This window comes from Dendrobates tinctorius, unplaced genomic scaffold (genome assembly GCF_039654945.1).
Source record: "Dendrobates tinctorius isolate UK_male_01 unplaced genomic scaffold, ASM3965494v1 ptg000174l, whole genome shotgun sequence".
Taxonomy (NCBI): domain Eukaryota; kingdom Metazoa; phylum Chordata; class Amphibia; order Anura; family Dendrobatidae; genus Dendrobates; species Dendrobates tinctorius.
The window spans coordinates 14,326,143-14,341,862 of record NW_027361841.1 but is presented as its reverse complement, the minus strand read 5'-3'; the positions used below and the strand labels follow the sequence as shown (position 1 = coordinate 14,341,862).

Genomic DNA, 15,720 nt, shown 5'->3' with positions numbered 1-15,720 from the left:
TTTCAAGGTTGTGTGCGTGATTGCAGACAGTATTTTTTCTGTCCTGTCCTGTTTAGACAGCTTGGGCCCCACCGTTTGCTTAGTCTGTTCTCTGCCTGTGTTTGTGTCTCATCTTGTCTCACCGACAATATATGTTTGGGGGCTGTCTATTCCTTTGGGGATCTGCTCCAGAGCAGTTTAGATTTCATTTTTCTGTCTTTAGGCTTAGTTAGTCCTCTGGCTGTGACTAAGCATCTAGGGCATCGTAGGAACGCTCCATGGCTACTGCTAGTTGTGTGGATAGGATAAGGGGTCTGCAATTCGCTTAGTTACCAAACTCTCTGGTCTTCTGGTGGCTTAGCCTGTTCCTACCATCCTCCTCGGTTACCCACATCATAACAGAATCACCAGCCTAACCGCAGACTCTAGGGTACTCAAAAGAAGGAAAGAATTGTAAAAAAAAAGTGTCCACATTTTTTAATATATTTTTTTCTCTGATGCCGTAGAAAGATTTTTTCTTTAATGGAAACTAAGCAATTCTCTGATCATGTTGAGCAGCTCGCTGCTGAAGTGCAGGGAATTTCTGCCTATCTCGCTCAACCATCTGCTGTAGAACCAAAAATCCCTTCTGATGTGTTTTCGGGGGATCGGTCAAAATTTTTGAATTTCAAGAATAACTGTAAACTATTTCTTACTTTGAAGCCTAATTCATCGGGGAGCTCTGTGCAGCAGGTTCAAATTGTCATCTCCCTGCTGCACAGCGATCCCCAGGATTGGGCTTTTTCTTTGACACCTGGAAATCCTATTCTGGCTAATGTGGATGTGTTTTTTCAGGCCCTGGGGTTGTTGTATGATGAACCTAATGCTATTGATCAAGCTGAGAAAACCTTATTGACATTGAACCATGGTCAGGATGCTGCGGAGTTATATTGCCAGACGTTCCGAAAGTGGGCGGTGCTTACTAAATGGAATGATGATGCCCTAGCAGCTCTGTTTCGGAAAGGTCTGGCAGAAACTGAAAAGATGTTATGGTGGGATTTCCTGTCCCCTCTGGTCTTAACGACTCCATGTCATTAGCCATTCAAATTGATCGACGTTTATGTGAACATAAAGGTACGCGAGAGGTGGTGCTGCCTTTTGAACAAACTTCTGAACCCATGCAATGTGATAGGGTTTTGTTTAGGGCGCAACGTCAAGCGTTCAGAAGGCGTAATAAGTTATGTTTTTTTTGTGGGAATGCCTCTCATGTTATTTCTGTCTGCCCTAAACGAGAAACACGTTTTGCTCACGCATTTGTGGTGGGCAGTGTACAGCCTAAGTTCCTGTTGGCAAATACCTTGATCTGCTCCTTGTCTACTTCTTCTGCTAAGGCCTTTGTTGATTCAGGAGCAGCTTTGAATATGATGGACCTTGACTTTGCCAAGCGTTGTGGTTTCCCCATGGTGCCCCTGAGAACCCCTATTCCCTTGAGGGGGATTGATGCTACCCCTTTGGCAGAAAATAGACCTCAGTTTTGGACCCAGATGGTAATGTGGGTCGCCCCGGACCATCAAGAGAATTGTAAATTTTTGGTGTTGCACAATTTACATGGTACTATTGTACTGGGTTTTCCTTGGTTACAAACCCATAATCCTATTTTAGATTGGAAATCTCTGTCTGTGGTGAGTTGGGGTTGTCAGTGTGTTCTTGGTAACACTCCTGTTTTCTCCACCTCTCCCCAGTCTCAAGACGTTCCTGACTATTTGGCTGATTTTTCTGATGTGTTTAGTGAGAGTAAGTCCACGTCTTTGCCTCCTCATAGGAGTTATGACTGCGCAATTGAGTTAATGCCCGGTTGTAAATTTCCCAAGGGTCGACTTTTCAATGTACCTGTACCTGAACATAATGCTATGCGTTCTTATATCAAGGAATCATTGGAGAATATCAGACCATCCTCTTCAACTTTGAGTGCTGTTTTTTTCTTTGTGGACAAAAAAGATGGCTCATTAATGCCATGTATTGACTATCGTTCCCTTAACAAAATCACTATTAAATATCAGTACCCGTTACCCCTGATTTATTTTCCAGAGTTAAAAGTGCTTGTTGGTTTACCAAACTTGACCTCAGGGGGCGTATAATCTTATTCGCATCAAGCACAGGGATGAATGGAAGATGGCGCTTAATACCCCAGAGGGACATTTTGAGTACCTGGTGATGCCTTTTGGGCTCACTAATGCCCCTTCCGTCTTCCAATCTTTTATGAACGATATTTTCTGGGACCTTGTGGATATGTTTTTTATCATTTATCTGGATGATATTTTGATTTTTTCCAGTGATTGGGATTCTCATGTGGAACATGTCCGGACTGTGTTCCAGATTTTGAGGGAAAATACTCTGTATGTTAAGGGATTGAAATGTCTTTTTGGTGTACAGAGGATTTCATTTTTGGGATTCATTTTGTCCCCGTCTGCTATTGTAATGGACCCGGGAAAGGTACAAGCCACTTATGATTGAGTTCAGCCCACTTCTCTAAAGGCTCTTCAGAAGTTTTTGGGTTTTGCTAATTTCTACCGTAAATTTATAAGTAATTTTTCTGGTATTGTTAAACCTCTGACGGATTTGACTAAAAACGGTGCTGATGTGGTGAATTGGTCTCCAGAGGCAGTCGCGGCATTTCAGGAGCTGAATCAGAGATTCACCTCTGCTCCGGTTCTACGGCAACCTCATTTTTCACTCCCATTTCAGGTGGAAATAGATGCTTTTCAGATTGGTGCAGGAGCCGTTTTGTCTCAAAGAGATCCGGTAACCTCCAAGATGAATCCCTGTGCCTTCTTTTCTCGGAAATTTTCTCCATCTGAATATAACTATGACGTGGGTAATCGGGAATTATTGGCCATGAAGTGGGCATTTAAATAGTGGAGACATTGGTTGGAGGGAGCTAGACATCAAGTTGTGGTCCTCACCAATAACAAGAATTTGATTTATCTTGAATCAGCCAAGCGCTTGAATCCTAGACAGGCTAGGTGGGCCTTGTTTTTCACGCATTTTAATTTTGTGGTCTCCTTTCTTCCGGGCACTAAGAATGTTAAGGCGGACGCCCTTTCTAGGAGTTTCTTTGCGGATTCCATTGATGTGACCGAGCCTACAACCATTCTAAATGAGGGTGTAGTTCTTTCCGCCATCTCTCCTGATTTGAGACGTGCCCTGGAGGAATTTCAGGAGGATAAACCTGAACAATGCCCTATGGGAAAATTGTATGTCCCTGACCAGTGGAGGAAAAGAGTAATTTTGCTCTGTGTTGGCTGGTCATCCAGGTATCTTTGGTACCAGAGATTTGGTGAGTCTGTCTTTTTGGTGGCCTGCCTTATCTCGTGATATCAGGAATTTTGTGCAGTCCTGTGGGACTTGTTCTCGGTCTAAGCCCTGTTCTCATGCTAGTGGTTTGTTGATGCCCCTGCCGGTGCCCAGGAGGCATTGGACCCATATCTCAATGGATTTTATCTCTGATCTCCCTGTCTCTCAGAGAATGACTGTTATTTGGGTGATCTGTGATAGATTTTCTAAGATGGTCAATCTGGTACCACTCCCAAAGTTGCCATCTTCTTCTGAGTTGGTGCCCTTGTTTTTACAACAAGTGGTTTGTTTGCACGGGATTCCTGAAAACATTGTGTCGGACAGAGGGGTCCAGTTTGTTTCCAGGTTTTGGAGATCTTTTTGTTCCAGATTTGGAGTGCAGTTGTCTTTCTCCTCTGCATTTCATCCTCAGACCAATGGGCAGACTGAGAGAACAAACCAGAATTTGGAGTCCTATTTGAGATGTTTCATATCTGCTGATCAGGATGATTGGGTCTCACTTTTGCTCTTGGCCAAATTTGCGCTAAACAATAGGGCTAGCTCTGCCACTTTGATGTCTCCTTTCTTTTGTAACTTTGGGTTTCATCCTCGATTTTCTTCGGGGCAGGTAGAAGCTTCTGCCTGCCCAGGTGTGGATTATGTGGTAGAAAAAATGCAGCAGATTTGGGACCAAGCTATGGATAAGTTGTCCCACTCTCAGGAAAAGGTCCAACGGTTTTCCAACCGGCATAGGACCATTGGTCCCCAGTTTAAAGTGGGTGATATGGTTTGGTTGTCCTCAAAAAATATTCCCATGAAGGTTGCATCTCCAAAATTCAAGCCAAGGTTTATTGGACCTTATAAGATTTTGGAAATCCTTAACCCCGTTTCTTTCCGTTTGGCTCTTACAGTTACATTTAAGATTCATAACGTCTTTCATAAATCTTTGTTGAAAAGGTTTGTGGAGCCAGTCATTCCCGTGGCAGCGCCCCCTGACTCTGTACTGGTTAAGGGTAATTTGGAGTATGAGGTAGAGAAGATATTGGATTCTCGTCTGGCTAGACGGAGACTTCAGTATTTGGTCAAGTGGAAGGGTTATGGCCAGGAGGAAAATTCTTGGGTCTCTGCTTCTGACATCCATGCCAAGAGTTTGATGTGTGCGTTTCACCGGGACCATCCTGATCGGCCTGGTGGCGTGGATGAGGGTTCAGTGACCCCTCATCAAGGGGGGCTACTGTTGTGAATTCCCTTGCTCGAAGTTCTGAACTGAAGCTCCCTCTGGTGGTTACTGAGAGTAGTGGAGCTGGCCAGGTGGATGGAAGCTCTCCACCTGACGACAATGATTGGGAACCTGGGATTAATGGCTGGGAGCATATAATTGAGCTGGCTGCTCTTGGAGGTTGCTGGTGATTTCCTCTATGTGCATTTGGAGTTCTTTTGTCCCCTGTCTGATCTGCATGGTTCAGCTAAGTGATTCTTTTGTTAATCCTTTGCATCAAATCTGGTTATGTTATTTTGCTGCTATGGTTCAGCGTGCTCTCTGCTGGGGGCAGCGCTGGGCCCTGCTTCATTTGTTGCAGCTTGTTCAGTCCCCTGTTATGCTAGTATCTTTTTGCTTTGCTGCCAGTAATACCAGAGTGCTGATCTAGCGGGGGTGTGAGGTCGTATGACCTCAGGTTTTTTGTATATCAGAAGTGTTGGACTTTTTCAGGGTTTTGTTCGTGATTACTGACAGTATCTTTTCTGTCCTGTCCTATTTAGACATCTTGGGCCCTACTGTTTGCTCAGTCTGTTCTCTAAAGCCAAAAAATGAAGAAAGATGCAGCACTCGTGGAATCCGTTAAAAAACCATAGTCCTTAATTGAATTAGTTGGACAAGGTCAGCATGAGCATAAAGCAGCGTAATATTTATTCTAGTCTGAATCCAATTCTAATACAATGGAAGTTTGGGCGTGAGAGCTCCTCAGTGTAAGGAATGGATTGGGTGAGAAAGTGAGTGAAGAGAGAAAATCTTCTAAGGGAAAAATATTAAAGGTGTTTTTGACTTTCAGAAAATGCCTGTCCAAAGGATCAGTTTTTTTTTAACCCAAAATGTATGTGCTGTACGTCGACAGTGTTGCAGGCAATGACTGATTAGAGATGAGCAAAAATTTCAATGTTAAGTTCGGATTATGATCGCCGAATTTGCAATATTCGCCAATGAATTCGTCGAATATTCGCCAAACAAAACCAAACACCATTCATCTCAATGGGAGGCAAAAACAAACGCATACACAACACCTTATAACAGCCCCAAATGCTGCCAATGCACATCAAATGAAGGACAGACACCAGGAAAGTGGCCTCATTTCAACCACAGTACAAATTGCAGCATGGCACTGCAGCAATCAGCCAGGCATGAGGTATCGGGGTCTGGGACAGCATTTACAGCTTTCAATTGAACGTCACATTAAGACGATGTGGGTGAGGGATCGGTGAAGGCCTTTTTTACCCTTCACCACGACAGCACCCACTGGAGGTAGCGGGATCTGCCCCAAAGGAACAGGAAACCTAGAGAGAGGGAAAAGGGGGCGGTCCGCTTCTCCTCCTCAGTTTTGGTTTCCTGTTCAGAAGACATAACTGGGCCAAGGCATGCCACCTGTGCAGTTTCTGCAGAACGGCAGGGGCTGTGGTCCAGAAGCAGCGTCGGGGGAATTCCGTTAGATGGCTCCCCCCTCGTCTGGTGAATGGTCTGGAGCGATGACCGAGTCCGGGAAGGGCCGCCCGGTCTCACTCAGGAGCATGTTGGGGGAGGCCGCATGGAGCGCTGATGCCCAGCGGTGGCTCTGGGACCAAGAGGAGCCGCCGCACTGGAAGGGGTAAGAGCACCAGTGGCACAAAAAAACCCCCAAAAGGCGGCTTTCCAGGGCCAGGGGACATGGCCCGGTGTACAGAGCGGGCCTGTGCATGCGCCGCCCGACGTCGATGCTCCGGGCCCCGCAAGTAATGGGTGAACTTCCGGGGCACAATGGCTGAGGTGCAGGGCGCCCACTAGCGCTACTGTGCAGGCGCGAAGCACACAACTGAACCTGGAAGTGACTGAAGAACTTCGAGGTCGAGGAAAAAGAAAAAAAGAAATATAATAATATGAATAAGTGTTTATTTAAACGAACGCTGCAAAGGTCGGCGGTAGGTCATGTCATCCCCAGGAGATGCGCATCCCCCGACAGGGGACTCTGCAGGTGTCCAAAGACCGCTCTGGCTGAGGATCTACAGACACCACTCACAGAAGTGACGCCAGGACTGCTCTTCAGCCATCTGATCCGGTACCATAAGCTTCACTGGGTGAGTGCGCAAAACATACTCTGCCTATTAAGCTGACACCCTCTCTTTTCTAGCCATGTCTCCACCCTCTTCCAGACTAAGCAAAGAATGCGCTTGATGCACTCAGCCTCTCCCTGACTCCTACCACAAAAAAAAAATAAGGGGCTCTGCAAACAGTGCATTAGGGAGACTATACAGGGGGCCGCATCTAAAGACATACGGGCCATCATTAGAGAGGAACTACAAGCCGTCACCCATACTAGTATTCTCTCGGAGTCCAGGGGCAAAAAGAAAAAGAAACAAGTGACTCTCAGTTCAGAGTCAGAGGAGGTACAAGAGATAGCCTCAGACTCCTCACTCACGTCATCATCATCATCATCATCATCGTCAGAAATTGATGGACGATCATGTTTCCCCCTGGATAGTATTGATAACCTGGTCAAATCCGTAAGAAACACTACGGGGTGTGAGGAGACAAAAGGCGCTCAAACCACGCAAGATATAATGTTTGCGGGTTTGGCAGAAAGAATAAGGAGAGCTTTTCCAGTAATACCGGCAATTAAGGCCTTAATAAAAAGAGAATGGGGAAAGCAAGATCAGAGAAGTTTTCTCCCATCGGCCTCAAAAAGGAAATATCCATTTAGTAATGATGAACTACTAAAACGGAAAAAAAAAAAAACTCCCAAGGTCGACACTGTTGTAGCCTCCACCTCTAACCAATTTACTATTACGGTAGAGGATGCGGGTTTATTGTCCGACCCATTAGACCGCAAAGCAGAGGCATCATTAAAAACATCATGGGAATCATCTACGGGTTTAAAAGAAAAAAAAAAAAAAACAGCAGTAGCCAGCACATGCACCGCCGGACCAATGCTCGTTTGGTTACACCAGTTGGACCAACTGATCGAGCAGAAAGTGTCGAGGGAAAAGCTGCGTGCAGCGCTTCCGTTAATTAGAGGAGCAGCAGCCTGCATGGCCGATGCATTCACAGACACCCTACGTTTAGCAGCAAGATCGGCGGGTCTTGTTAATAGCACCAGGGGCACTATGGATGAAAAGCTGGAATGGGGGACGCACAATCAAAATCTAAGATCTGCGCGATCCCGTGCGAGGGCGAGTTCCTCTTGGGAAAACCCTAGACGACATACTCGCCAAAGCTAAAGAAAGGAATAAGGCTCTCCCTGACTCTTCTATCCATTTCTATAGGGGAACCTTTTAAAAAGGTGGCCGTTTGGAAGAGGAAGCAACGGAAAGACGAGATGGGCCACAAAGAAGAGAAAGCATGTTTGAGTTCAGGATTCAGGAAAGAGAATAAATACTGAGCGGTCAATTCCCCCAGTAGGGGGTACACTGAAACTCTTTGCTCCAAAGTGGAAATTAATAACATCCCTTAGTTCACAAGTACAACAAAAAGCCTCGAAATGGGAATTCAGAGTTTATTATCCAAGAGGGTCTTAGTTAAAGTCTCAGAGGGGCAAGAGGATAGAGGGTTCTACTCTTCTTTATTTTTAGTTCCCAAACCTGATGGTACGTTTAGAACAATCATAAATCTGAAAAAACTTAATACGTTTATCAAAAATTATAATTTTAGATGGAGTCGATCAGGTCCACCATTAGGCTTCTTTCCAAATTATTTTATGACGGGCATCAACCTAAAAGATGCTTACTGTCATCTCCCTATCCATGACAGATACCAAAGGTACCTGAGGGTTGCATTAGCATTAGAAGGCGAGATTCGGCATTTTCAGTATATGGCCAGGCCTTTTGGTCTCTCTAAAGCACCGAGAATCTTCACTAAAGTAATTCCGGAGGTGATGGTGTGTCTTTGTCAAAGGACACTTGATCGTGCCCTACCTAGATGAGGGCTAGGTACATGAGTAACATGCAGGAGAAAAAGACTACAGCTGTTTCATGTTACACACGTTTCAACAGATCCAGATATATGTAACACGAAACAGCTGTAGTCTTTTTCTCCTGCATGTTACTCACGTACCTAGCCCTCATGCTGACCTTGTCCAACTAATTCAATAAAGGACTATGGTTTTTAACGGATTCCACGAGTGCTGCATTTTTCTTCATTTTTTGGCTTTATACTACGTGTTGTGTCATGCAAGCACCGGATTAACCATTTTTGAATATCACCTAGACGCCCGGATTTCAGACATCCATATCTCCACCAGTGAGTAGACTTTGCTTGAGTGCCGTTTTGCTGTTTCTTTCTGTTTGCCGATTGCCTCAGTCTGTTCTCTGCCGTGTTTGTGTCTCATCTTGTCTCGCTGACAATATATGTTTGGGGGCTGTCTATTCCTTTGGGGATCTGCTCCGGGGCAGTTTAGATTTCATCTTTCTGTCTTTAGGCTTAGTTAGTCCTCCGGCTGTGACAAAGCATCTAGGGCATCATAGGAACGCTCCACGGCTACTGCTAGTTGTGTGGATAGGATCAGGGGTCTGCAATCCGCTTAGTTACCAACCTCTCTGGTCTTCTGGTGGCTTAGCCTGTTCCTACCATCCTCCTCGGTTATCCACATCATAACAACCTGGGCTCTGCTGATAAAGATGGTCCAAAGAAAAGACGATCAAGATTCCAGTACTGATGTAATGTGTTTTGATACCAAATTGGTATCTTTAGCAAGCCAAATAGTAAAATATGGTAGGTCCCTAATGCGAGTAACAGTGTAACAGAGACTGGCAGTAATAGCAATAAAAACAAAAATATAATCCGTAGCAAAGAATCAAAGTGCAGCTTTCACTTTGAAAGTCTCTAAATTTGAAAGGGTGCTGTTTAGCAATAGTGCAGAAAAATGTGTAGGTGATATTAGCTTTACCCTACAATTTAAGCTCATTTAAAAAGGAGTTTCATAGTTGGGTCATCCTTTTTAAATACCTCATTAATTATTAGATTTTATTTTAGTTTGTTATCAAGCCAGAAATAACAATGTTCTTACCTGTACCGGTGGAAAAGGCAGGGTCACACTCTGGTGGCTCATCCACGTTCTCTATAACAATCTGGAAGTAATACACAGCTGGATGATCACCATCAGTAGCAGTGACAACTAAGGAATATGCTGTGTGGTTGTCAGGGTGGTCATAATCCAATGGTTGAAGCAAAGTTAATGCACCAGAAACTGTAATATAAAATCATATTGCAATCAGTTGTGTTGGAACGTGGATGGCAAAAATGCAAATTGTGGTTATAAACTTTATATATAAATAGCTTTTAAATATATTTGCACTTACCATTTTGAACTAATTTATTTAAGTTTCTCATAAGTGCACATATCAAATTTACCCTTTTTATACTTTTGTCAAAGTGCAATACAATTTGAGCTACTGACAGTATTTATTTGTAATTGGAGTTCATTTTTACATAAAAAGTGAAAATACCTTCGTTCATTCTAAACAAGTCTGTTGGGACTGGAAAGGCATAAGTGATTTTAGTTCCAGCATCTCTGTCAATTGCTTCAAAAACTTCTAAGATGGATCCAATGAGTGTATTTTCAGGTACATATATGGTGTCATTTACAATTTCACTGTAAAGAGAAGCAAAAGAATCCAGCAACAGAACTGTAAATTATTCATATCAGTACTATCTTTTGGTTGTATTAATGTTAGATTATGATTAATTAAGGGGGTGATCCAGGTTTATCATGAATTGTGAATCTTTACAATGTGCAGAGAGCACACTGTAAGGATTCTCTGTTGCCGTTGGTGAGATAGAGCGATCATGTTACTGCAAGAATGTGATAAGCATACTTCTGGCCAAATTCCAAATAGGACTGTGAGGCTTTGCTAAACTTAAGTAAATTGAGCAAAGCCTTTCATGTCTAGTTGGAATGTGGCCAGAAGTATGCATGTCAAATATTTGTAATCGCATGACCACTCTGTCTTGCCGCCGGCAGAGGAGAATCCTGACAGTGCACATTACTTGACTTTCATGATAAACCTGGACGACACCTTTCATAGCCATTTTAAAAATACAACAGCAATGTTGCAAAAGTGAGAAATGAGTGGGATCTCTCTTATATACATTAAGTCTTATTTGTTTTTCATTAGCAATATTTAGAATGTAGTTTTCTCATGCATGGAACTCCAAAGAGTAGCTTGCTGTGCTGACTTTATATTTACTGAACAGCGATTTATAGATCTCAGTTTTCCAAAAGCAATATATATTGCAGCATTGCACAATAATAATCTCCCTAGCTCACCTAACTTACATAGTCCTTATATACTGAGAACCTTTTAGTAAGACTACTTTGTCTGAGTGCTCGCACATATGTAGGTTGCCTTCCTTCCTACAGATGGTGTTGACAAAGCGAAATAGTGTAAAACCATCAGTGTAAAACTGTCACACTAATAGAAATATAAAAAATAACCTGAGTGTTTGTGCTTACCCAATTCAGTAGTGCAATATGAGGCACAACACTGCTGGACTTGTGAGAGAATCAATCATCCTCAGGGCTGCAATTCCACCTGCAGATGACGACTCAGTCCAGATTTGATCAAATTCAAAATAAAACTCAAAATATAGTAATGTGCACGAGCAACGCCAATATAAGGGATGCTATTGCCTTCTCAATAAAGCAGCGTAATATTTATTCTAGTCTGAATCCAATTCTAATACAATGGAAGTTTGGGTGTGAGAGCTCCTCAGTGTAAGGAATGGATTGGGTGAGAAAGTGAGTGAAGGGAGAAAATCTTCTAAGGGAAGAATATTAAAGGTGTTTTTGACTTTCAGAAAATGCCTGTCCAAAGGTTAAGTTTTTTTTTTAACCCAAAATGTATGTGCTGTACGTCGACAGTGTTGCAGGCAATGACTGATTAGAGATGAGCAAAAATTTCAATGTTCAGTTCGGATTATGATCGCCGAATTTGCAATATTCGCCAATGAATTCGTCGAATATTCGCCAAACAAAACCAAATGCCATTCATCTCAATGGGAGGCAAAAACAAACGCATACACAACACCTTATAACAGCCCCAAATGCTGCCAAAGCACATCAAATGAAGGACAGACACCAGGAAAGTGGCCTCATTTCAACCACAGTACAAATTGCAGCATGGCACTGCAGCAATCAGCCAGGCAGGAGGTATCGGGGTCTGGGACAGCATTTACAGCTTTCAATTGAACGTCACATTAAGACGATGTGGGTGAGGGATCGGTGAAGGCCTTTTTTACCCTTCGCCACGACAGCACCCACTGGAGGTAGCAGGATCTGCCCCAAAGGAACAGTAAACCAACAGAGAGATAAAAGGGGGCGGTCCGCTTCTCCTCCTCAGTTTTGGTTTCCTGTTCCAAGGGGAACCTCAGGAAGAATCCTTCAGAAGACATAACTGGGCCAAGGCATGCCGCCTGTGCAGTTTCTGCAGAACGGCAGGGGCTGTGGTCCAGAAGCAGCGTTGGGGGAATTCCGTTAGATGGCTCCCCCCTCGTCTGGTGGATGGTCTGGAGCGATGACCGGGTCCGGGAAGGGCCGCCCGGTCTCACTCAGGAGCATGTTGGAGGAGGTCGCATGGAGCGCTGATGCCCAGTGGTGGCTCTGGGACCAAGAGGAGCCGCCGCACTGGAAGGGGTAAGAGCACCAGTGGCACAAAAAAAACCCCAAAAGGCGGCTTTCCAGGGCCAGGGGACATGGCCCGGTGTACAGAGCGGGCCTGTGCATGCGCCGCCCGACATCGATGCTCCGGGCCCCGGAAGTAATGGGTGAACTTCCAGGGCACAATGGCTGAGGTGCAGGGCGCCCACTAGCGCTACTGTGCAGGCGCGAAGCACACAACTGAACCCGGAAGTGACTGAAGAACTTCGAGGTCGAGGAAAAAGAAAAAAAGGAATATAATAATATGAATAAGTGTTTATTTAAACGAACGCCGCAAAGGTCGGCGGTAGGTCATGTCATCCCCAGGAGATGCGCATCCCCCGACAGGGGATTCTGCAGGTGTCCAAAGACCACTCTGGCTGAGGATCTACAGACACCACTCACAGAAGTGATGCCAGGACTGCTCCTCAGCCGTCTGATCCGGTACCATAAGCTTCACTGGGTGAGTGCGCAAAACATACTCTGCCTATTAAGCTGACACCCTCTCTTTTCTAGCCATGTCTCCACCCTCTTCCAGACTAAGCAAAGAATGCGTTTGATGCACTCAGCCTCTCCCTGACTCCTACCACAAAAAAAAAAAAAAGGGCTCTGCAAACAGTGCATTAGGGAGACTATACAGGGGGCCGCATCTAAAGACATACGGGCCATCATTAGAGAGGAACTACAAGCCGTCACCCATACTAGTATTCTCTCGGAGTCCAGGGGCAAAAAAAAAGAAACAAGTGACTCTCAGTTCAGAGTCAGAGGAGGTACAAGAGATAGCCTCAGACTCCTCACTCACGTCATCATCATCATCATCATCATCATCATCGTCAGAAATTGAGGGACGATCATGTTTCCCCCTGGATAGTATTGATAACCTGGTCAAATCCGTAAGAAACACTACGGGGTGTGAGGAGACAAAAGGCGCTCAAACCACGCAAGATATAATGTTTGCGGGTTTGGCAGAAAGAGTAAGGAGAGCTTTTCCAGTAATACCGGCAATTAAGGCCTTAATAAAAAGAGAATGGGGAAAGCAAGATCAGAGATGTTTTCTCCCATCGGCCTCAAAAAGGAAATATCCATTTAGTAATGATGAACTACTAAAACGGAAAAAAAAAAACTCCCAAGGTCGACCCTGTTGTAGCCTCCACCTCTAACCAATTTACTATTACGGTAGAGGATGCGGGTTTATTGTCCGACCCATTAGACCGCAAAGCAGAGGCATCATTAAAAAGGTCATGGGAATCATCTACGGGTTTAAAAAAAAAAAAAAAAAAAAACAGCAGTAGCCAGCACATGCACCGCCAGATCAATGCTCGTTTGGTTACACCAGTTGGACCAACTGATCGAGCAGAAAGTGTCAAGGGAAAAGCTGCGTGCAGCGCTTCCGTTAATTAGAGGAGCAGCAGCCTGCATGGCCGATGCATTCGCAGACACCCTATATTTAGCAGCAAGATCAGCGGGTCTTGTTAATAGCATCAGGGGCACTATGGATGAAAAGCTGGAAGGGGGACGCACAATCAAAATCTAAGATCTGCGCGATCCCGTGCGAGGGTGAGTTCCTCTTGGGAAAACCCTAGATGACATACTCACCAAAGCTAAAGAAAGGAATAAGGCTCTCCCTGACTCTTCTATCCATTTCTATTGGGGAACCTTTTAAAAAGGTGGCCGTTTGGAAGAGGAAGCAACGGAAAGACGAGATGGGCCACAAAGAAGAGAAAGCATGTTTAAGAGTTCAGGATTCAGGAAAGAGAATAAATACTGAGCAGTCAATTCCCCCAGTAGGGGGTACACTGAAACTCTTTGCTCCAAAGTGGAAATTAATAACATCCCTTAGTTCACCAGTACAACAAAAAGCCTCGAAATGGGAATTCAGAGTTTATTATCCAAGAGGGTCTTAGCTAAAGTCTCAGAGGGGCAAGAGGATAGAGGGTTCTACTCTTCTTTATTTTTAGTTCCCAAACCTGATGGTACGTTTAGAACAATCATAAATCTGAAAAAACTTAATACGTTTATCAAAAATTATAAGTTTAGATGGAGTCGATCAGGTCCACCATTAGGCTTCTCTTTCCAAATTATTTTATGACGGGCATCAACCTAAAAGATGCTTACTGTCATCTCCCTATCCATGACAGATACCAATGGTACCTGAGGGTTGCATTAGCATTAGAAGGCGAGATTCGGCATTTTCAGTATATGGCCAGGCCTTTTGGTCTCTCTAAAGCACCGAGAATCTTCACTAAAGTAATGCCGGAGGTGATGGTGTGTCTTTGTCAAAGGACATTTGATCGTGCCCTACCTAGATGACTTTTTAGGTATCAGGAACTCGATCGCCCAGTGTACTAAACGTGTGGCTGATACAGTCTCATATTTGCAGGTTCTAGGCTGGATCATCAACTTCCAGAAGTCCAGACTTGTTCTACTATCCCCCCAGAGGGGTTTAGGGTTCCAGTTAGACTCTACGACCCAGAGGGATCTACTTCCTCAGGTAAAAATTATGCTCATCAAAGATTAGATTAGATTAGATTAGATTAGATAAACTTTATTGATCCCGGAGGAAATTACAGTATTACAGCAGCAGAACAAAGATCAAGAACATTACAAGAACAATACACACTTTACAAAATAAGTCTATATGGACAGCAGATGCGGATAGACTGGTACTTGTAACTCACCAATTCCCCCCCATACACTTTGAACTTCATTTAGTCTTGGGATGCTTTACACTTATACATTTGTTAAACATCCCCACAGCTGTCGGAACAAACAGATAAGATAAGGTTAGAGCAGCAATGAACAGACCACGCATATCCCTGAGAGAGGCAATGTTGTTGTTGGGGTCGCTCACCTCCTATACCCCGGCAGTTCAGTGGGCCCAATATCACATCCGCACACTGCAACATCACATCCTCCAGGAGACAGACGGCTTGGCGGTCACCTCGAGAGCAAGATAGCTCTATCACAGGAAGTCTTGACTTCTCAAGTATGGAGGCTAGATAGTAACCATTTAACCACAGTTGTTCCATGGGTAATATCGCCGTCCCATACTATAACCACTGACGCTAACCCCCATGGCTGGGGAGCCCATAGAATAGCTGCTGTCAGGGAAGATGGAATAAGGAGGAACTACGATATTCATCTAACTTAAAGGAGCTGACAGAAGTAGATTATGCATTAAATCATTTTCTTCCACAGCTTCAGCAGAAGCATGTCAGGATCCTATCGGACAACACCACCACAGTGGCGTATTTAAACAGACAGGGGGTACTCGGTCAGAGACTCTCATGTCTTCCGCAGCAAAAAACCTTACCATTAGCTGAAAATTATTGGTCGTCCCTTTCTGCCCTCCATATCAAAGGAAAGAACAACCAAGAAGCGGACATCTTGACCCGATACACACTTCAGCAGGGAGAATGGCGCCTCAATCACCATGTCTTCAGGGACATAGTAGGTCTATGGGGGCAGCCTCAAGTAGACCTGTTTGCCACGAGAGAGAACAGACAAGTAAAAACATTCGCCTCCCTGTCTTTGATGGATCATCCAGATATAC

The 15,720-nt window shown here is 44.4% G+C and overlaps 1 protein-coding gene across 1 annotated transcript in view; it reads right to left on the bottom strand.

Annotated features, from left to right (window-relative positions):
* Positions 1-15,720, bottom strand: part of LOC141054091 (cadherin-related family member 4-like) — a 188,692-nt gene that overhangs the window by 107,190 nt on the left and 65,782 nt on the right. Inside the window, 2 exon segments of the mRNA XM_073551252.1 lie at positions 9,540-9,719; positions 9,979-10,124. Coding sequence (XP_073407353.1) covers positions 9,540-9,719; positions 9,979-10,124 — 326 coding nt within the window.